Genomic DNA, 21,275 nt, shown 5'->3' with positions numbered 1-21,275 from the left:
TAATCCAGAGTAACTGTCTTGGCTTTATTTGCCTTATTCCAAATTTTTGAGGTTTGGTAATCAGTAGCATTACTCTGGATTTACTTATGTGGAACTAAGATCAGAATCTGGCACACATGCGCATCTCAAACTGAGATCACCAAATTCAGTTCACATTGGCCACCAAACAGGAATACAAAATAAGTAAAGGAACTTGACCTTTTAAGCCAATTCGTACCTGTAACTTTAATAATGGAAATCAAGCCCCTGGTATGATCCCCTGTTTGTTCTTTAGCATAATCTGTAGTGTTGTGTTTTGTGCTTTAATCTGGACTATACAAGCAATATCATATAATCTTTCAGAATTACTAGATTAGATCACTGCACTGCTGAGTATCTTAGGTTTAGGCAGCAATGTGTCTCTTAGTCATGCTTGTATTGCTGTTTTTACATAATGAGTTCATAATGGTATAATTTTAAAATGATTTATGTGAAATCCCTGTTTATTAAGAGCTTTAACGAACAGAGACAGAGTGTTGTGAAATCCCTATGAGGATTAGTGTACAAACATTATTGTGCAACTCTATTATTTACTGAGTAACAGGGCACTAGCGATAGTGGGTTTTCCGGTAAATTTGTGAAATGTTTGTTGGCTGATGCATCACACAGAGCAGTCTTGCCAGGAAAGGGATGGGTGGCAGCCACACTTATTCCTCCACTCATTTTCAGAGACTGCGTGCCCCAGCCCCTTTATGCAGGGTCAAAGAGATGGAGTGGCACATAGGAGACCCTAAAGCCCCATAGGGGAGGAAGACCCTCTGAGGACCCTCTTGCAAACCCCAGCATAAGGAAAGTACTGTTGGCCATATTGTGTGTATCAGGAGTGGGGCTGTAGCACATAGCTCTGCAGAGGTTCTAGACTTCACTGCAGGCCGTAGGGCAGCTCCAGAGAGGCTGCTATAATTTAGACAGGCCCCCATGACTGTATAAATTACTACAAGCACCTCCCCACTGCTGAAAAAAGCCCAAGAACAGAAAAGCACAAAGGTGGTACCCCATAGAACCCCCTATCCTTGGACTGCACTTCTTAGAGGCCCAGTACAGAATCTCACCCTGAGAGAGCAAAGAAGGGGAGAAAGTTAGAAGAGAAACAAAGCTAATCAAAAAGTGTTTGTTTCCATGGTAAGGCCCAACAAATCCAAGGCAGTGCTTAGCTGGACTTCACTCACTGCTCCAGACTTTTGAAATTAAAAACCACATACATATTTATGTCTTCTCTGGAGAATCACACATCTCTGGATGCAGGAATGCAATGGTTCAGAAATCAGCTGTGAACTATGCTCCCCATATGGCAGGTCTGAGGCTGCCCTTTCCAATCTGAACACAAAACGACAGTGTGTAGGTGAGAGTCTGGGGTTGGGTGAGGGAAGAGAAGTATCAGGGAGAACAAGAATCGTTGAGCCAAAATCTGGTCTCAGTCCCACCAATGTAAATGAAGAGTAATTTCATTATTTTTGATACAGTTACTTTGGATTTACAGTATTGTAAAAGACATTGGAATCTGATCCATTTTACCTTCAGGATTATCTACATTGCAGTCGGAGGTCTGAGTCCAGATCAAGTAGCATACTTTAATCTAGCTCGTGTGTCTAAAAATAGCAGTAAAGACACAGCACCATGGGCTCTACTAGCCTGCCCAGAACCCTGGCCACTCCACTTGCATTCCTAGCCTACCCCACAATCTCTGCCAACACATCTTCACTGCTTCTTTTAGCCACACTAGCTGGATGAAAGCTTGGGTATGCCTATGGAAGCTGCAGTCACCCCTCCGACTGCAGTGTAGAGGTAACCATAGAGAAGCTGAACCTTAGAAATGCAGGGCCAGCCAGAGAAGTGATTTATGTAATGAAGAAGGAAGATACCCTCAACCTTGCTTGGCTATTGGGGAGGTGGCGGAAGGGGAAAAGATCTGATTTGCTTGGGACGGACGCAAAAATATATAATCTACTTCATTCTTATATCACACCCAGCATAATGTTATGTGAAGGTGGCTGGATGGGGAACATGAGAAGGGAGATGGATACTTACAGATACCTTTTAAAAAGGTTCAGTTTCACTTTTACTGATTGATATTTGGGGTTAGGTTTTTGTTTTTCTTTTTTACCAGCCATTTCATCCACCACTACTTTCCACCTGCTATCACATATTAACTATCCCATAGGCCACCACTAGGCAAGAAGCCAGCTCCCTACACTGAGATGTCATCAAGAGCAGAGGGAACAGCTTGTTTGTTTACAAAAGAAGACGATTCAGTAAAACCATAGATTCAAACTATGGAAAAGTCCTATTAGAACACAACAGCCCATCATTTCCTCCCAATATATTCATACAGAACAGGTTTGGCTGAACATCTCAAACTGACTTGGGGTAATAGATTGGTTGTGCATAGGCACAAAACCCCCATGCTCTCCAGAAATAGGTAGATATTCTGATATTCAAACCTTTGGTACCTAAACATTTCCAAAACAGTTTAGTCCTGCATGTTTCAAATCAGTTTGGCTTGTCTATGAAGTAGAGACGTTAAAACGGATTATTTTGGTTGAAATTCTTAAGAATGTATTATGCCTTCATGATACTGCAGCACTCTGGTTCCAGTAGTTTTTGAATAGTAGCTGTAACTTAACCTTAATGATGGTGAATGTTACCCACACATGTTCCAATGAGCATAAAATAGACATAGGTTAGAGGCCAGCTTTGATACTCTTGAGGGTGAGTGTTAGGAATCACTGCAGAGACAGAAGTTATGAAAATAAGATATGGAAACAAATAAAATGGGAATAAATATAATTTTAAGTAAGGAGAGGGTGAGATTTTCTTAGAAGGAAAATGTCTGGGTTAGCATGTCAGACATTTGAAGATGTTCCTGTTAAAACCAGAAATGAGTAATGAAATCACAGATGCCCACATGGCATTAGCAGAGAGCCTAGGATACACAAAAGGAGGTTTAATGAAATATGAGCAGACAACAGAAGTTTTAAGCATCCATTTCACAGCATTCCTCCATTTGAAAGTAATTGGGAGCAGACAGTCAGCATAATGTCTTTGTTCAAAACATCCATGGGCAGAGAAAAACTGGCCAAACAAAGCAATGGATCAGCTAGTTTGTCATTTTACTAATGGTCCCAATTGCTCTTGAACAGACCCATCGTGTGAAAATACATGTGTGAAACTTCTGTTTTGTCTATTCCCATTACACTAATATTCTTTTATGTGCGCAAGGCTGTCTGGAATTGTCCTATTGTCAACCTGCAATTTCATTATTCTTTTCTAGTTCTTTTAAATGTTGCCAGACTTTAAAATATGTATACTCACACACACTGGTATTTGCAACTAAAACTGAAAGTTGTCCATTCACAGAGTCACAGTGCTTCTGCCTGATTCCCTACCAATGCCCAAAAGTTGAGAGCCAGCTTTACTGCATCCAAATGGAATCTACCAGAAGAAAAAAGACATCCAGTCTCTGTGTGCTGGGAGCAATGAAATGTGCTGACATGAAAATAGAAGTCCTGCATCAGGGAAACTGTTTGGATTAACACATTCCGGCCTTATGCAGCCAAAAATACCCTTGGCCTTATGTTCCAGGCCATGCAACCCGGGACAACCTCTCCTGAAGAAAGGTTGGCTGACTACCAGTGGCCAAATAAATCAAAACAGCAAAAAGTCCCAGAGCTGGGATTTACAGAGCTGCTTCCAGAGTGGGGGAGGATCTCATATAAATGAGCCCTCTGCCTCCTACGCTCTACTGCACCCAATTTTACCTTTGTCTCTCTCTCCATCTTTCACCCCTGTTAGGCTGCCAACACCGTGAGAATTACTCCTATAAGTTGAAGTAAGTTTCTGGTGTGGCTCCTGGGGAGAGGGATGGCATTTATCTTAATATCTGTTTAAAATGAACTTGTACTTTGGGATTGAGGATCTTTCCTATGATCTATAGCTTTATATAAGTGGTGGGGAGGGGGATTCTGCCCTTCAACTCCTGTGATGCTGTTTGGGTCCTCTGACCTAGTTTTTGGGACTCTCCCCGCCCCGATCCTGAGAGGATTTGTTGATGGTAAAGAACTGTCTCCTCTGTCCTTGCCCACCATGTACCCCTGTCTTCTCACTGTCTGAGCTCCGTGCTGGAGTTCTCAGACAGCAAGGGGACTCTGGGTGGCCCAGCACCTTCACATTTTCTTCCCTGGTTAATGATGTTCAGTCAAGCAGAGAGAAGTTGCCCCCCCAGTGTTGGAGACCTTAGACAATGCAATGAGCAGTACACAGCCATGCTGATTTCAGCCATTCAAAAATCATGTATCAGGTCTCCCAAAATCATGAGATTGGCTGGAAAATCAGGAGAATTTTAAAAAGAAATAAATGTGGGGTTCTCGCTTTATTTGCCTTCTGGGTTTTTTTAGCCTCTAAGGTTCACAGCCTCTAGCTTTTCTTTCCACCCAGGAGAGCTAGAAACTTACTTTCAAAAAAGAAAGAGCTGACTTTCTAACATAATCACCTGACTCCGTGAGCTGGAGCTTTGAGAAAAACAATTAATATCATGAGACTTTCCAGTTCTCACAATTTTAGTGCAACTTTGATGTGTCCCGTGTATTACTCCCATATCTGACCATTGGGCTGGGCTGAGTTCCAGACTTCATCCAAGAACGGAGGCATGCTTTAGTGGCCGCTAAGGCTAAATTTGGCATGGCAGTTTTGCATCCAAGGACATACTAACACCTTAGAGGAGGGAAGCTTGGAGCCCAGAAATCACCAATAACCACTACCCTGGGATAGAACCCCAGGTGAAGGAAGGAAGGAATTCTATACCCAACAGACCAAAATATTTTGTTGTGATGTTAAAATTTATAATGAAGTCAATTAAAAATAAATACTTGCATATCTTGATCTTGTCAGTTTCCAGTTTGTTCCAAGTGTCTCCATATTCTCGAGACTTTCTGCAGATTTCCTATTATTGCTAAGACTGGTTGGTTGTCAGAGTGATCACAGATCCAGTGATTTTTTTTTTTTTTTAAACCTTGTGCTTTTTTTCAGACTCCATTGGGGCTGCTGCCCCTCCTTCCTAGACTATCTACAGAGGATGAGGATCTGCTGCTGATGTTCCTGGCTTTTTAAGCTTAATTCTGCCCTCAGTTCTGAGCCAGGACATTTTTAAGCAAAATTCTGACTTGCATTTTTATTGTGATGATTTTTCATGCTTTGTGTGATGACAACCCACCTGCCTCATTTATTTTCTTGCATTTCTAAAATATTTAGGAGCTCATACACTGCTACTCTTGTGCTTGTCTAGCACTTTCCATCTCAAAATCTCAAAGTGCTTTACAAACATTTGTTAGTTAAGCCTCACCCTCGCCTTCTGAGCTGTGTAACAGTTGTTGAGTCCATTTTACAGATGAAAACATTAAGGCACAGAGCTTTTAAGCAACTTGCCTAGAGATACAAAGGAAGTTAGAGGAAGAGCTAGGAATAGAATCCCAGGGTGAAATCTTGGCCTTATTGAAGTCTGTGGAAGTTCTGCCACTGACATCAATCAAGTCAGGATTTCACCCCAGACAAGCTGACTTCTGGTGCTGTGCTTTAATCACAAGACCTTCCTTCCTGTCTCAATTGCCACATGGTGCTCAGTTTTATTGTTTCCTGCAACAGGTATCTCTGTTCTAAAGAAACGCTTTCTTTGTAATAATTTTATATTAAGTAACTAGAGAGGTTTCCCAGTCAATGGCAGGAGAAGCTTCATTTACTTTGTCATTATAAGTTCCAGATAAATGTTGTCTGGTTTGATGGATCAGTGCCTGTGGGTCTAAATTATAATTGGCAGAAGGAAGAGCAACACATAGGAAAAAATCCATCAAGATGACAAGGGATTCTGAGACCTAGAAATTCTCAAAGGGAAGCTTTCCCTGTTCTGCAGCTTCACCATTGCACAGAGAAAACCTAAGTGAGCATCACTAATGTAGGAAAGAAAGGCAAAATATTTTCCAAACCAAGTGTAAGGAGCCTATAAGGAATGCAGTAGGTTCACCAGAATGTCTTTTTGTTTGTTTCTAAATTAATATTCTGACAGTGCAGATATAATACATGGAATACATTTATTATCACAACTTAATTGCTAAAACAAGAGGAAGCCACTGGGAAATTGACATGGTCAATCACATTTTTGAGTTCTACATAAATAATATATTCCAAAAATAATGTATTCCAAAAATAATATTTTCCCCTATACCTAGAATAGGAAACTCTGGTATCTCAGATTGTGTAGTAACTGTTTGTGAATGCTCACTTTTTAATGTCAACCGCTGTATACGGGACAGTGAAGGTAGGTGTATTCGATTTAAGAATTTCAGGGAGAACAGGAATTTTGACCAATGGTTGTATGACTACAGTATATGCGCAGACGTGCAAGGTTACATGGTGCAGTAGAGGTGTTTGGAAGCTGTAATGGAGGGTTACTTTTACTGGTGTATGATAAATCTGTTGCTGTATTTAGGCATTAGTCCCAGCTTGATTCCCTTTGAGCCTACTCAGTTTCTAATGCAAAGCTACAAGCTGCACACAAGAATCTCCATCATTATTTTTTAAAATACAAGGTTTATGACATTTACACTTGCTGCAGTTTCAGATAAGCTAAGATTTACATATTCAGTTTACTGAAGTGTTCCTTAAATCTTCCAAGAATGACATTTGTGTCCTTCCATAGATTCCTGTCCAGCACACTTCTGCTTTGGCCTCAAGAACATGGGCCATATAATGGGCCTCAGGGCTGACTGTTGACATTGCTTATGGAGTTAAATTGACGAAGGAAGTTACAAAATGTTAGGGTTTTTTTTTGTTCAGCTAAATATTAACTAAAACAAACAAGCCCTCTGATCAGAGGGGTCATTTGTATTTCTTGCTGTGAAGGGATGTTTTCAAACTGCTTTTAGAGCTGTGTATGCCTGTGAAATTGCATTCCAGTTATTTGGCAGGCAGCCATCCCCTTTGTAAATTGTCAAGCAGAGTTGATGTTCCATGACTTCCCACAATCTCTGTCTGAAACACCAGGGCAAGTCTGCGTCTTTTAAATGGGATCATTCCTAGGCATTGTGCATATACAGTCAAAAAATGTGGTGGACAATGGAGCCCATCCCTTAGTCTCTTTTGAAAATCTCAACCTCCATAACTAATCATGTGTTTTCACATTCTTTCATATACTTTGATTAAACCATTTAAGAGCAATTATTTTTTGTAGTGAATTTGGTGTTTATGCAAGGTGTTTTCCAGCCTTAGTAGCTGAAGCCACTGGATAAGTACTACAGAGAAAGCAGCAGTACACAATTTCCAATCAAGGTTCTTTACCTCTGACCTGCAGGACCCACATCAGAGGAAGAGATAATAGTTTAGTCTCTGGGCTCCTTCAGCCCGGGGCCTCTGCTAAATAACTAGGGTGCTGGTTGAGATGATGCTTCTTGCAGCACAGAAACCTGTGTACTGGGAAGTTGAGTCAACCAGGTCATTTTACAAAGGCCACTGTGATGGGCTGTTCACCTCACACAGGACTGGAAGGAGTTAAGATGGCCAGGCAGGCCAGTTAACTCCACAGGCTGCACTTGCAGGAGAAGCCAGGGAATTGATTGGAAGCAGACTCAGCTGCTCAATAAGCCAGGATGCTGGCTTCAGAAGGGGCTGGAGGCAAGGTGTCTCCTGAAGAGAAGGCAGAAGGGAGGTGTGTCTGGGACTGGAGGCACAAACCCTACAGTTACTCTCGAGAAAGAGGGAGTGTGGCTTGGCAAACCCAGAGAAGGGGGAGAGCCAGAGAAGTAGGCAAAATTCAGGGGGAAAAGCAGTGAGGTACAGGGTAGGTCAAATCTTGGCTGCTAAGTAGAGGGTCTCTGAGCAGGGACACGGAGTAAAGGGTGGTCCTGGGTTCTCCTTCCAGCCTTGACAGGGCAGTGAGTAGGAAGACTGTCTAAGCCTGTTTGTGAAGATAGACTTTCCTATGATGGCAGGGGGAACCATAGAGTGACCTGGCTACAGGGCCAAGTACAAAGAGAAAGCTGCAATTCCTAGCACGAGAGGGGTCCACAGAAGAAGAGGGTGACAAGAGAAACACTGTCAGGGGAGGGGGCAGTGCCTGGCCAGAGCTAATTCCCAGGACTGCCAGGAGGAGGCACCGTCAGCAGTGAGTGAATCCCTGTGACAGCCACTTTATAGCTTCTAGGTGTTTGACTTTTGGTGTTGATCAATGTAGACTGGATTGAAACTAGTGCTAGGGGCTGCATTTGCAGACCTTATTCATGAAAAATGCGTACCCACTGATTTCAATGGGAGTTTTGCATGAGTAACGTCTTCAGGACTGGGCTTCTAGAAATGGAAAAGTAAAGTAACTCTTTAAAAAATGAGAGAGAGACCTGGGATTTATGCTCCAAGTTTCCTCCCAGGGTGATTTTTGTAATTGGGTGATTAAAACCTGCATAGATTCATATGCATAGATTTTTAAGGCTAGCAAGGGATTGTTATGTTCATCTGGTCTAACCTCCTGCGTCGCACAGATGATAGAGTTTCACCTGATAATTCCTGCAGAAATTTTGATTAAGTTAGAGCAGCTCTTCTGGAAGACAGCCAATCTTGATTTAAAGCTCTCAAGTGACAGAGAATCTAACTACAGAGATCACTAGGTTAGTTGTTCTGATGGTTACGTACCCTCTCTGTTTAAAAAATTGTACCTCTGTCTAGTCTAAATTCTTCTAGCTTCACCTTCCAGCCACTGGATCTTGTTCAGCCTTTTGTTTGCTAGACTCAAAAGTAAAGCTGGGCATAACATTTCCAGCAAAACAGGATTTAATTGGAAAATGCTGATTTGTCAAGCCCCAAAGTGTTTTGCAGAAGCCTGTATCAGCTTTGACAAGCTACAAGCAGAGTTTTCTCAGAAACCTGCCTGATTTCCTGCTAGCTCACCTGGTGGGCTGCTGGGGAACCCCATATTCCCAGGTTCTGCAGCGCCAGCCATGTGAGCTGTCCAACATTTGAGGACCCAGGGCTTCAATGTTCCCTGCCACAGACTCTGGGAGCTTTTCAGAGTTTCTGTGGTCCTTGGCATAGAGCTGGCAGCCCCAACTCCCAAACTCAAAGGCTCTTGGCTTCCAGAGCGTCTATGCTCCTGTCAGCCCTAGTGAACTGATAGGGAGCAAGGAGCCGTGGCTGAGCCAGATGCTTCAGTGCTTGGGCTCCCAGGATCAATTTCATTTTGAAAAGAAATCTTTGGATTATTTGCAAATGAATTTATTCTGGATTTTCCCATCCACAGAAAATTATATTTTTCGTGCCAAAATTGAACTAATTTTTCCCCAGAATTTCAAATTTTCCTTCAGGATGGAAATTCTGACTTTCGATGAGCTGAAAGCCTCTCTTACCAGAAATCTTCTTCCAATGTAGATGTTTTTAGCTGAAGGGAGTAATACAGTTTAACACTGATCAGACTGTAACTTTCTCAACAAGCTGAAATACCCAGTGCTCTATTGACAACAACTCAGTAATTCTCTACTGCAGAAAACCTGGCAGACCCAGCACGACCCAAACACTTTTTGTGCCTGTGCACTTATGCACAAGTGAATATTTGTTCACTCGTGTGCATGAATGTGGCTCCTCTCCCACTCAGTGTGAGCACCTGAGGCAGGTGTTCAATGAGTGAGTCGATGGACTGTGAATGGAGGTCACTAGACCTCCCTATTTATGGTGAGAAAGAGATAAAAGGATTGCCACTGGGATGGCCACTCAGGATATGGGGAGGAGCAAGAAAGCTAGCAAGCTAGTTCTCCCCTCCATGGAGGATAAGTAGATAAGGAAGAAGTTGCTATCCTTAAAACAAGAAACTGGACCTGCTATGCTGCTTCCCAAGACTATTTCTTTAGTAGCAAGGAGTGGCAATCCCACCTCTCTCCAGCCCTAACAAAGGGAAAAGGCTTGTTGTCACTGCATCCCAAGGAGCATAAAAGAACCACAGAAAACACCTATCTGTTGTGCAAGCGACCCAGCCTTCTGCACCTTACAGACAAGATCTACAGTGAAAAGAGCAAGCCTTCTCCAAGTCTATTCCTGTTGGTGGTGGGGGTGGGGAAGCAGAATGGAGCAGGGGATGTGATGGAGAGCCTATTTTAAGTTATAGTTATCCTACTGTTAGGGAAGGGAGACACCAGAGGCTCTATCCGCAGAGGTAGCCTGGTTGGAGAACTGGTCTCAATTAAGTGCCTTGCATGGCTGCAGCCTTGTGGTGTGATTAGGTGAGACCAAATGGTTTTGCATGACACAAGGAGGGAGTTGGCTGAGGTGATTTCAGAGCCATTGGCTATTATCTTTGAAAGCTCGTGGCAACAGGGGGAGGTCCCTGAGGACTGGAAAAAAGCAAATATAGTGCCCATCTTCAAAAAGGGAGGAAAGAGGATCCGGGGAACTACAGACCGGTCAGCCTCACCTCAATCCCTGGAAAGATCATGGAGCAGGTCCTTAAGGAATCCATTTTAAGGCACTTGGAAGAGAGGAAGGTGATCAGGAACAGTCAACACGGATTCACCAAGGGAAAGTCATGCCTGACCAACCTGATTGCTTTCTATGATGAGGTGACTGGCTCTGTGGATGTGGGGAAGGCGGTGGATGTGATATACCTTGACTTTAGCAAAGCTTTTGATACGGTTTCTCACAGTATTCTTATCAGCAAGTTAAAGAAGTATGGGTTGGATGAATGGACTATAAAATGGATAGAGAACTGGCTAGAGCATAGGGCTCAACGAGTAGTGATCAATGGCTCCATGTCTAGCTGGCAACCGGTCACAAGCGGAGTTCCCCAGGGGTCGGTCCTGGGGCCGGTTTTGTTCAACATCTTTATTAATGATCTGGAGGATGGGGTAGATTGCACCCTCAGCAAGTTTGCGGACGACACTAAGCTGGGGGGAGTGGTAGATACCCTGCAAGGTAGGGATAGGATACAGAGTGACCTAAACAAACTGGAGGATTGGGCCAAAAGAAATCTAATGAGGTTCAACAAGGACAAGTGCAGAGTCCTCCACTTAGGAAGGAAGAATCCCATGCACAGCTATAGACTGGGGACCGACGAGCTGGGCAGCAGCTCTGCAGAAAAGGACCTGGGGGTAACGGTGGATAAAAAGCTGGATATGAGTCAGCAGTGTGCCCTGGTTGTCAAGAAGGCTAATGGAATATTGGGCTGCATTAGGAGGGGCATTGCCAGCAGGTCACGGGAAGTGATTATTCCCCTCTATTCGGCATTGGTGAGGCCGCATTTAGAATACTGTGTCCAGTTTTGGGCCCCCCACTACAAAAAAGATGTGGACAATTTGGAGAGAGTGCAGCGGAGGGCAACCAAAATGATTAGGGGGCTGGAGCACAGGACTTATGAGGAGAGGCTGAGGGAACTGGGCTTGTTTAGTCTGCAAAAGAGAAGAGTGAGGGGGGATTTGATAGCGGCTTTTAACTACCTGAAAGGGGGTTCTAGGGAGGATGGGGCTAGGCTGTTCTCGGTGGTGGCAGATGACAGAACAAGGAGCAACGGTCTCAAGTTGCAGGGGGAGGTCTAGGTTGGACATTAGGAAAAAGTTTTTTACTAGGAGGGTGGTGAAGCATTGGAATGGGTTACCTAGGGAGGTGGTGGAATCTCCATCCTTACAGGTTTTTAAGCTGAGGCTTGACAAAGCCCTGGTTGGGATGATATAGCTGAGGTTAGTCCTGCTTTGAGCAGGGGGTTGGACTAGATGACCTCCTGAGGTCCCTTCCAACTCTAATATTCTATGATTCTATGATTCTAAGACAGTAAGACCATGTGGTTTACTTGAGTTAGAAGAACAGTGGGATAGGACTAGGCAGTTTAAATAAGGGCTACATAGCATATTCAGTGCAAGCTATTTATGCTTTTACATTCTAAACTCTTTGGGGCAAAGAGTTTACTTTGTGGCATAGTTTACTTACTGTACATAGTTATGTACATGCACTTACAGAATAAAAATAAATAGTGATATGCCAGAATCTGCCACACTTAATCAAATGGTAGTACATATTCACGCCATTGGTTGTGATGGGACACCTCCCAAGAGTAAGCACCGCTTGTGATGCTGTATGATTGAAGATGAACATTATCTGTATCATTGTTGCTACCACTGTTCTGGAATTGCAGCAAATCTTATACAAAGTATGTCATGCAAGGTATCAATGGCACATCTGTAATCTGCTAAAACAATCTTGTTTATATGCATGTATCATCTTTGTATCTGAAGTTATGAATATTTGCTACGTAGTTATATCGCAAACATATGTTTTGTTCTTGGGTGACATCCACAAGATAGTTTTGCATCCAGTCTAGCCAGCCCATTGTTGATGGACTATTCAAGCTTGATGGACCATTAAGAGGAATCAGCTCTCCAGCTAGCTCTTCCTGCGGATGCCTCAGACATCAAGGAGCCAATGGCCACCCCTGTGATTCAGCAAACCATGTAAGGGCATATGATATGGACTCCATCTTTATCAGTAACTTTCCATATACAGGCATTTTGGGACAGTAAATTTCCATGCACATGGCAGAGGATATAAGACACCTGAGACATCTCCATTTTGCCTCATTCCTGCTCCAATTCTCTGGATTTACAAACCAAAAGCAGTATTTTGAACTATGGACTGAGGACCTTCCAATCTTCTGGAAGTTACCAGAGAGACTTTTGCAAGCTAGCAGCCTATTACATCACTGCTTTGATCCTGACCTATGAACACTGAAAATCACTTGTATGTATATGATTCTTTAACCATTCAATAACTCTTCTTTTCTTTTATCAGTAAAATCTTTAGGTAGTTTATTAAGAATTGGCTGACAGTGTGATATTTGGGTAAGATCTCCAGTACATATTGACCTGGGGGTAAGTTTCTGACCCTTTGGGATTAATGGTGAATTGGGTTTTCAGTAACCTCTCACTGTATTAGGCCTATTTGATTGAATGAGAGCCAGGGGCTGGAATGCCTAGAGGGGACTGTGTTTGGCTTCTGGTTAACCACTGTGGTGCTACAGAAGCTCTTTTGTTACTGATTTGGTGACTATAGAATAACCACCAGTTTTGTGGAATTGTCTTCCCTATTTCTTGAAGTATGCCCTGGGTGTGGCATTCTCAGTGTGGTCCATCCCAGGCACCCAGTCACACTTCTCACCATGGATAAGGGCCACAAAATCAGGCCAAGAGGCAATAGGAAATGTTGGACTTGTAGTAATTATTTTATTCACACTGTCATAATTCCCAAATCAAATCTATGTTCTCATGTCTCTGAATAGATAAAGGCTTTCAACTCTATCAGGCACCAAGCACTCTTCCCTTACACAGGGGCTAGGAAAGAGTACACATCACCTTCCAGAGGAGTTCAGGTCACAATGTTCACGTCAGAAGCAAATCTCTCATTTTACCCTATTTGTCCATATAATTTTTTTTTAAGTTGCAGCATTGTATAAAGAGAAAGGAGTGTGGCAACGTTTCATTTTTAGCTGTTAACAAGTAAAAATGAAGTTATAAAACCTGTTGTGTTTTTAACTTGACTGTGTCTCAAGTGAATTTGGGGGCATTTGACGTGTGTAACGGATTCTGAATATCAGAATACAGTGAAGAACCTATATATTCATATTCTGTAGCTGAATACCTTCAAACCTATGAAAAAGATTGTTAGTGTACATTATCCTGCTGAGAAGTGCTGCTGTGACCATTAACCATGGAGTTCATGGGTCAAGCTGTTCAAAACCCTGTAATTATGGAACAGAGAGAGGTTGGTGTGCATGGATCCATTGCTTTTATGTATTCAGATATAATGGGCCTCTAGAAAAATGAAGTTAACAATCAGGGAAGTAATCAGTCTGGCACAGGCAAGCCTAAAAGTACCATAGGTCTGTACTAAAAATCTCATTTTGCCTTTGGCAATTGTTGCTTTCATAACCTTCATTATAAAAAGAACCGTTCATTTATCAGAATATTTAGATGGCAAATAAATTTCTGATCCTCCCCAAAGCAGATAAGATATTTATAAATTCTCAGGAGAGAGCATTAGAGTGGGACATAATTAGTAAACGTGTGTTGGCAAATGCAGACTTATTAATGATTGATTAAATATTAATCTGTACATAGGCCTAAACGTGATCACCAAGAACTTGTTATATTTCTCTTTGTCTCTCCTTTTATTATTCTTTCCTGCTTAGAAGCTGATGAAAGTGAAGCTGGTTTACAAAACATGGCTCATTTTAATCTTGGCTCCCACTGTGATCATAGCACATATACTGTACGTGATCATAGTGCCACAACTAACTACCCTTTTACCTTTAGGACAAGAAATGATACCTACTATATACAAAATTCTTGTGGCCAGTTGTGCACCATGTGGGACACTCAGGCATGAAACTAACAGACTTGTCCTATCATCTGCAAGCTTGGAGACACTGGTCCTTGGTCAGAAGATGACCCGTGTGTTAAAAAACAAGTAGGTAGAAAGAAAAGAAAATGGGTGGGTGGTTGTAGAGAAACAGGGACTATGAATGGTCACCTGTATGTCAAGAAAGTAATTGGATTCCTATTTGCTTAGAAAGGCATAAATATAAATTAAGACTATAACACAATGAGCCTACAGGCCTCACGGCCTTTAAGACAATAGCTTAGCTAAACTAATCGAGGCAAAAGGCTCAGAAAGCCTTAGCAGAAGCAGCTAATCAGGAGTCACTTTGGATCATAAGATATCACAAGGTAGAATACTGTAATAAACTAGTGTGACTAAACTGATGACATGTAACCATAAGATGCCAGTTTATCCCAGCTCTGGATATTTTAAGTTAGAAACATCAGCAGACATCTAGCCACAAGAATGCCATAGTACCTAGTTGATGTATATGCTAATAAGCTCAAGGTAAAAGGTCTAGTAACCTATGGAAGAAGGACACCCCGACATTAGTCAGGATGAGGAGGATGACTAACACTTCAGATTTTTCTGCATGGGATCGTGGGAGTATATGAATGCTCAGACACTCGTTTTGTATTATCTCTATCTTCCTTGCTGGGTTGGAGAGTTTGTGACTTTGCTAATTGCGCTAATAAAAATACAAGGACAGAACACTTTTCCTAAATGTAATTGTCTCCTTTGTGTACATTGGGTTCCTTGTAATAATTTTAATATTTCTGGAAGCAGAACCATACCAAAGCACAGAATGTAAACTCTGAATTAACACACAATCTATAGATCAGACAGCACATATGACAAGTCGATTTTTAAGTTCAGAAATTGTGACAATAGGAAAACAGTGTAAAAACAGTTCGAAATTAGAATCAGGAAATGGTTGGTTGAAAAGGTCATATATGTTTCCTTTAATCAGAACTGACATTTCATAGCTTAATGCTGGATATATTGCCAACCTTCTATAACAAACAGTATGAGATCCCAGTGGAAGAGACTGTAAACCAGTGCCCTAGCAGCTTTAAGAATGGAAAGTGATGCTATTTTCATGCTATATCTGGCCTAATTGGCAGCAAGTAGTATCAGAAATCTCTTGTAACCCTCTGTTCTCATTTTTCACCCAGTTTTGCAGTCCTGTGAGCACAAGTTTGAGAATAGCATCTGAGTATTTGGTTCTCATCTGTGCTAGCCAGACTTTCCAACCTTCACACATCACTACGATCGACTAAAGAAAAGCATTATATAAGAGCTAGCTATTGTTAATGTTGGTTGGTTGGTTGTTAGTAATATACAGCCGCTGCTGAATAGATAGAAAACTGAGAAGAATAAACCTGTTTTTTTATCTTTTGCTTCCTTTCTTTTTCATGTCAGGTCCCTGCTGCACCCGTCTTGGTTCGGGGGACAGACCTGTACTGAGCCGCTGGTGAATTCCTGACAGTGTAAATATGAACTCTATACCAATAATGGCAGACTGGTGTAATCTGGAACAGAGCATGTGTCAGGCCAGAACCTGTGGCTATAACAACTGTGAGAAGTGTGCACCAGGTGACAAATCATGTATTTATGGTAATACTGTAATGATGCAAATATGCTCCCCCTGTCTATGTCCACAATTAGGCTGACATTTTCAAAGCTACATAAGGCCTTGGATGATCAAGTCCTGTTAATGACAGTGAAAATCATGTGTTAAAATTCTCTAGGCAGTTTTCAATATCCTGCCCTAATGTAAAAATCATTTCAGAAGAAAATCTGGAAAACAACTATATACATGAAAATCTTATACATTGTTAATTACACACGTTTTTTACACAAGTTAATTACACTTCTTTTTTACAAACAAGACATGAGTGGTTTCTCTAAACAAATTGCATGAATTTACTTAGCATTTAGGAATATGAGGAACTACTCTGTAAAGGGTCGTCTACTTAGCTTTGCTAACACACATCAGTTCTGACTTAAAACACATCTGCTTTTACAGTCCTGGGCCTCTTTGTATTGCAGTCTGCTAGTCCTACTGACCTGCATGGTGGATAAATACCCATGTGGACTAGGATGACATCACCCAATTAATTTTCACTGACTTCAGCAGGATATATTTTCCATTTTATTATTGGCTCTGAAATCTCCCCTCGAAGAAGTGACCAGACCCTGCTTCGCTTAGTGGCTGCATACCTATGGGTATGTCTACACTGCAGCTGGGAGCGAGCCTTCCAGCCCAGATAGTCAGACTCATGCTATCTCTGCTCAGGCTAGTGTACCAAAAATAGCAGTGTGGATATTGCAGCACAGGCCTGCTCAGTCCCCTGGCTCTGAGCTCAGGTGGCTAGCCCGAGCCATGCCCACTACAGCATCCATGCTGGTAATTTTAGTGTGCTGGCTGGAGCAGAGCTTGCATTAGTTTATCTGCCTGGGCTGGGAGGCACATTCCCAGCTGCAGTGTAGACCTACACAATGAATTCAGAACACAAGCAAGATAACATGGGATGGATGAATTGTGTGTCCTTTTGTCTGTTCTAGTTGCAGTAGATGGTTACTGGAGTTGCTGGTCTGCGTAGAGTTGATGCGATGCTGCTTTCAAGAGAAGAAGGACCCATGAGTGTTATAACCCCGCACCACTAAATGAGGGAAGCCGCGCCAGGGTGAACGTGAGCAGAAAGGAGACTGTTATGTCTCACTATTTGTGGATGGGTGAGTGACTGGCAAAGGAAATCTCCAGTTCTTGTTGGGATTAGGAGTGGAAATGTTTCTTGTGGAGCTGAGTGAACACCTAGAGAGAAAATATACCCAAATACTGTCTTGAATACGGGTATTGAATTATCTTCACCCTTACCCCTGTGTGCCTGCTCCAGGATGTCCATCCTATCACCTGTTTTTTGTGGAGGAGAGGGAGGCACAATACCCCCAAATCCCTGGAGAAGGCCTTCCAGAGAGTAGCAGAGAGAGACATGCTCCTTCCAGTCCCCTGTAAGCATGATAAGGCACAGATACCTTGAGTTTACCAGGCAAGGGGAAATGTTCTCAGGAATCTTTTCCTATGTTCAGGATCTCCATCCACATCTTGTGAAGGGGACCAGGGCAATGAACTGGTGGGGGGGGCTTAGGTGCAAAGTACTTGACTAGAAATACAATAATAAGAATTTTAAAAGTCTGTTTGCCAATACTTATCTGTTTCTCCCATGCTTAGATCATGTGCTACAAAGATATCTGTAACACACTGGGCAGTCAAGGGATAGTCACATCTGCTGTGCTCTGGGCTTGTTCACTCTCTCTAGGCTCAATCATGATCTGTCCTACACAACCATACTGGGGAGGACAAGTACTTAAGGCTCCCCCTTATTCCCCTTGCCTCACAATGTGGGGAGAAGGGCAGCCACCATGCAGCTGCTATTCCTCCTCACAAAGAGATGGAGGGAGAGTGGGTGGGCAGGAGTAGGAAATGGGTGGACACTTGGTTTCATGCCCCACGAGCACCAGCCGGCAGAAGTGAGCTGGAATAAGCTGCTCTAGGAAAAGGGTTGGGCCAGTTTTCTTCCTTCATGGACCAAGGGAAAAGCTGGGATTGAATTGTGACTCTCTGAGGGTCTGCACAGGATGAAAAACCCACAGCTGGCCTGGGTCAGCTGACTCAGGCTCATGGGGCTTGGACTCCGGGCTGGAAAATTGCAACCCAAGCCTGAACAGCCATTTTTCAGCCAGCCCAGATGCTGGCCTTCACTTCAGTTTCTGGATCACCTTCACTTCAAATCCCTTCCCTTTTAACAGGTTTCGTGATTTAATTTTCCTTTTTTCAGACTATGGCAATTCATGGTTACACAGAGCAGGGGGGTTTCCCAGACTGGGAGTTTCTTTTCAGTTTCAATTTGTTTCAGTGTTTTCCCATTAACTTTAATGGTCCACCATTGTCTCCTTCCAGCTGGACAACGAAGTGCTTGGAGCCGGTTTCCTGTAAACACCTGGCCTCCGAAGCGCCCTTCCTGCCTGTTTACCTCACCACACTGCTGTGTTGTGATGCTGCAGTTGCACAACATCAATGGTCACCAAACTTTTCCTCTAGCCACCCTCCATTACCAGTAATAGAATGGGTCTGTGCCCCCCCCCCACCCCTCCTGGCCAGGAGCAGAGTCACAGCCAGAAATGGGGACTGGCAGCTAGGACCTGGAGCTGCGGCTGGGAGCAAGGCCATGGCTGGGGCAGGAGGCCAGGAGCAGAGCCAAGGATGCAGCTGTGGCCCGGTGCTAGGGCTGGTGGCAAGGCCAAAATGGAGCTGGGGGCAGAGCGGGTGGCACTCCCTCGCTGCCCCTTCGGGGGGGCTGGCCCTGCCGTGCCCCCTGGATGTTCCTCCATGCCCCCCTACGGGGGCACACCTGACAGTTTGGGCACCACTGCTCTACAGTTACCATTACAATTTTCTACACATGCATGCATATATTCATAACCACAGCCTGTAACATACCTGCTAATGATCATCAAGTTCAGGGCATTACAAGCTTTCGGTACTTGCCCTGTTTTTATACACAGTAACATTGTCTAGAACTAGTTGCTTATTTTGAGGGGTTCAGGCCTGCCTGTTCTCCCAGTGGGGTGTCTGGACCTGGATTGTCATAGGAGGATCATAGATTATAAGGCTAGAAGGGAGCATAATGATTTCTAATCTGATTTCCTTCACAACACAATCAAAGAACTTCACCCACTAATTCTCCATTAAATCCATAACTTCCAACTCACCTCTTCCCAGCCTTTTCCCTAGTGTTCTACATGCGGCAACACTGTTGGCCTCTGTGGCTCTTTAGTTTATATTCCTAACTACCAGCTTTCGCTTTTCAGGGGGGCTCCTTGTATAAACCATGATGAAGAAAGAAAGGTGATAAAAATATATGATGCTGAACCTGAATCCAGATGCCTTGCGCCAGCCCCCACCGGAAAATGGATTCCTCAAGGTGAGAGGATAGAAAAAATTGGTGGTGTTATGAGTCTAAGTAACCAGGTCCTCAGTGTAAATCAATGTTGCCACACTGAAGTCAGTGGAGGTTTGCAAATGTACACAAATTGTGGGTCTGGCCCAGTGCTTGGAGAAATTGGTCATTCATTTTTGGAGCATTAGATAAGTTCCCCTCCCCCTCCTTTTTTTCTTCTTTTTATACTGAAAATCAGTCATTACTTTGAAAAAATGCTTGAAGATTCAAGCAAGTCAGAGGCCCAAATTATGGCTGACCCTGTGTAAGTGTATTAGACTGGGGAAGAGTCCATCCTTCCGCCTCAGTGCGCCTGCTGTAGAGCTTGCAGAGTGCTGGGCAGGAAAGCCACCTAACGACACTGGATGCATTAGCAACCAGAGATGGGGTTTCACCCAGATTTCAGATATCAAATCCTAGAAAATTGCAATTTGTTCACAGACAATTTGTGAATAGAAGAAAATATTAAATAAGGTGAATTAATTATTCACTGCAAATTATGCACCCAGATCTAGCTATTTCATGTATCAATGAATATTACATTTACTACTTATTTATTTTAATTTTAGAATGAAAAAGCCTGTATTTATTTGGGGAAGAAGCTGGAGTCACCTGCATGACTGGATATAATTTCATGGGGTGTTAGTTCTTTAGGTGTCCACCAGATAAAACTTGGACAAAACAAAGCAGCGAGTGCCAGCATAAGAAATAAGAGAAGTGTTAGGCTTAGCTACTAAATTCAGGAGTAAAAGAATTATAAGATAAAAATAGAATATAACTCAGCTTTTTGTAAATGAATACATCCAACTGTATTAAGAATAAATGAGTCATAGAAGAAAGACCAATTTGCTAAGCTAATCTATTTCCCTGACTGTGTAAAATTGTCCCCTCATCTATCTTTTAGTGTTTGCTCAATCTAGTTGTACATGTCTCAGGTAATGAAACTTCCATCACCTTCCATGTGAGACAGTCCCACAATCTTTCAGGAGGATATTCTTGCTACTCAACCTAAATTTTCCTTTTTTCCATCATCCTTCCAAAGTGTGGCTGTAATATAAATCCACCTCCTATCAAATACAGACAAGGAGTGTTTGTGTCTTCCTTGCCTTGCCTCTGATAATCATGGACTTGTAGAAGGTTACAAAATCCAGGTTGAATGTTTATCTGGTAACTCCAGTCCGGCCTAAGAACTTTTGGTTTCTGGAGATGCAGAATCTCTGGTCAATTACCCTCTCCAGGTTTCCCAAAGGTAGGATGTTCTGGCCCAGGATTCAGTTTGCCAGAAGAACCTTATTTTCCTACAATCTTAAGTGACTGCACATAAAGAAGAGGGGATCTTTGGTGGATGATTTCCATGCTACTACATGAGTGTAAGAAGCTTATATCTTCCACATATGATACTACGGAGTCAGGGGATGTTTCAGAGCATGTTGAAAGGATAAGAAAGTAAATCTCTTTAGACATCACAATCTTTACTATACTTACTGCGGCAGGGTGAGCTGGCTTATTCAGGCTAGTAAAAAAACCTGGAGGCAAGGAATCTAATCTCTGGTTTGGCTTCACTGGTGCACTGCTTTTAATTTGTGGGGGTTGGAAGGACTGTGCAGCAGACCCCTCTGGGGCGTGGCCTTGCCAACCCCAGATGGATGGGAAAGAAAAAGTCCTGACAGGAGAAATTTGTGACTCTTTTGAAGAGGACTGCATGGGTGTGGACTTTTTGTTTGCTGTTTCCTGCCACATCTTCCTTTTCTCAAGATGGGCTACAGAAAGACCTGAGCATCCAAGTGGTGGCTCCAAGATTCTTCAGAAGCCAGCAAATATGCACCTCCTCCTCTCCCCCTGACC

At 42.9% G+C, this 21,275-nt stretch overlaps 1 protein-coding gene across 1 annotated transcript in view; it reads left to right on the top strand.

Moving 5' to 3' along the window:
• The window catches only part of C6 (complement C6), a 39,230-nt gene extending 34,321 nt beyond the window's left edge, over positions 1–4,909 (top strand). The window contains exon 18 of the mRNA XM_067545573.1: positions 3,397–4,909. Within this exon, the coding sequence (XP_067401674.1) occupies positions 3,397–3,572 (176 nt within the window). The 3' untranslated portion in view covers positions 3,573–4,909. The remainder of the gene's footprint in view (positions 1–3,396) is intronic.
• The last annotated feature ends 16,366 nt before the right edge of the window (positions 4,910–21,275 follow it).

The sequence above is a fragment of the Emydura macquarii genome, unplaced genomic scaffold (genome assembly GCF_026122565.2).
Source record: "Emydura macquarii macquarii isolate MOO-44397 ecotype Brisbane River unplaced genomic scaffold, CSIRO-AGI_Emac_v2 contig_1045, whole genome shotgun sequence".
NCBI classification, from domain to species: domain Eukaryota; kingdom Metazoa; phylum Chordata; order Testudines; family Chelidae; genus Emydura; species Emydura macquarii.
The sequence above is the reverse complement of the archived record's forward strand: the minus strand, read 5'-3'. Positions and strand labels throughout refer to the sequence as shown.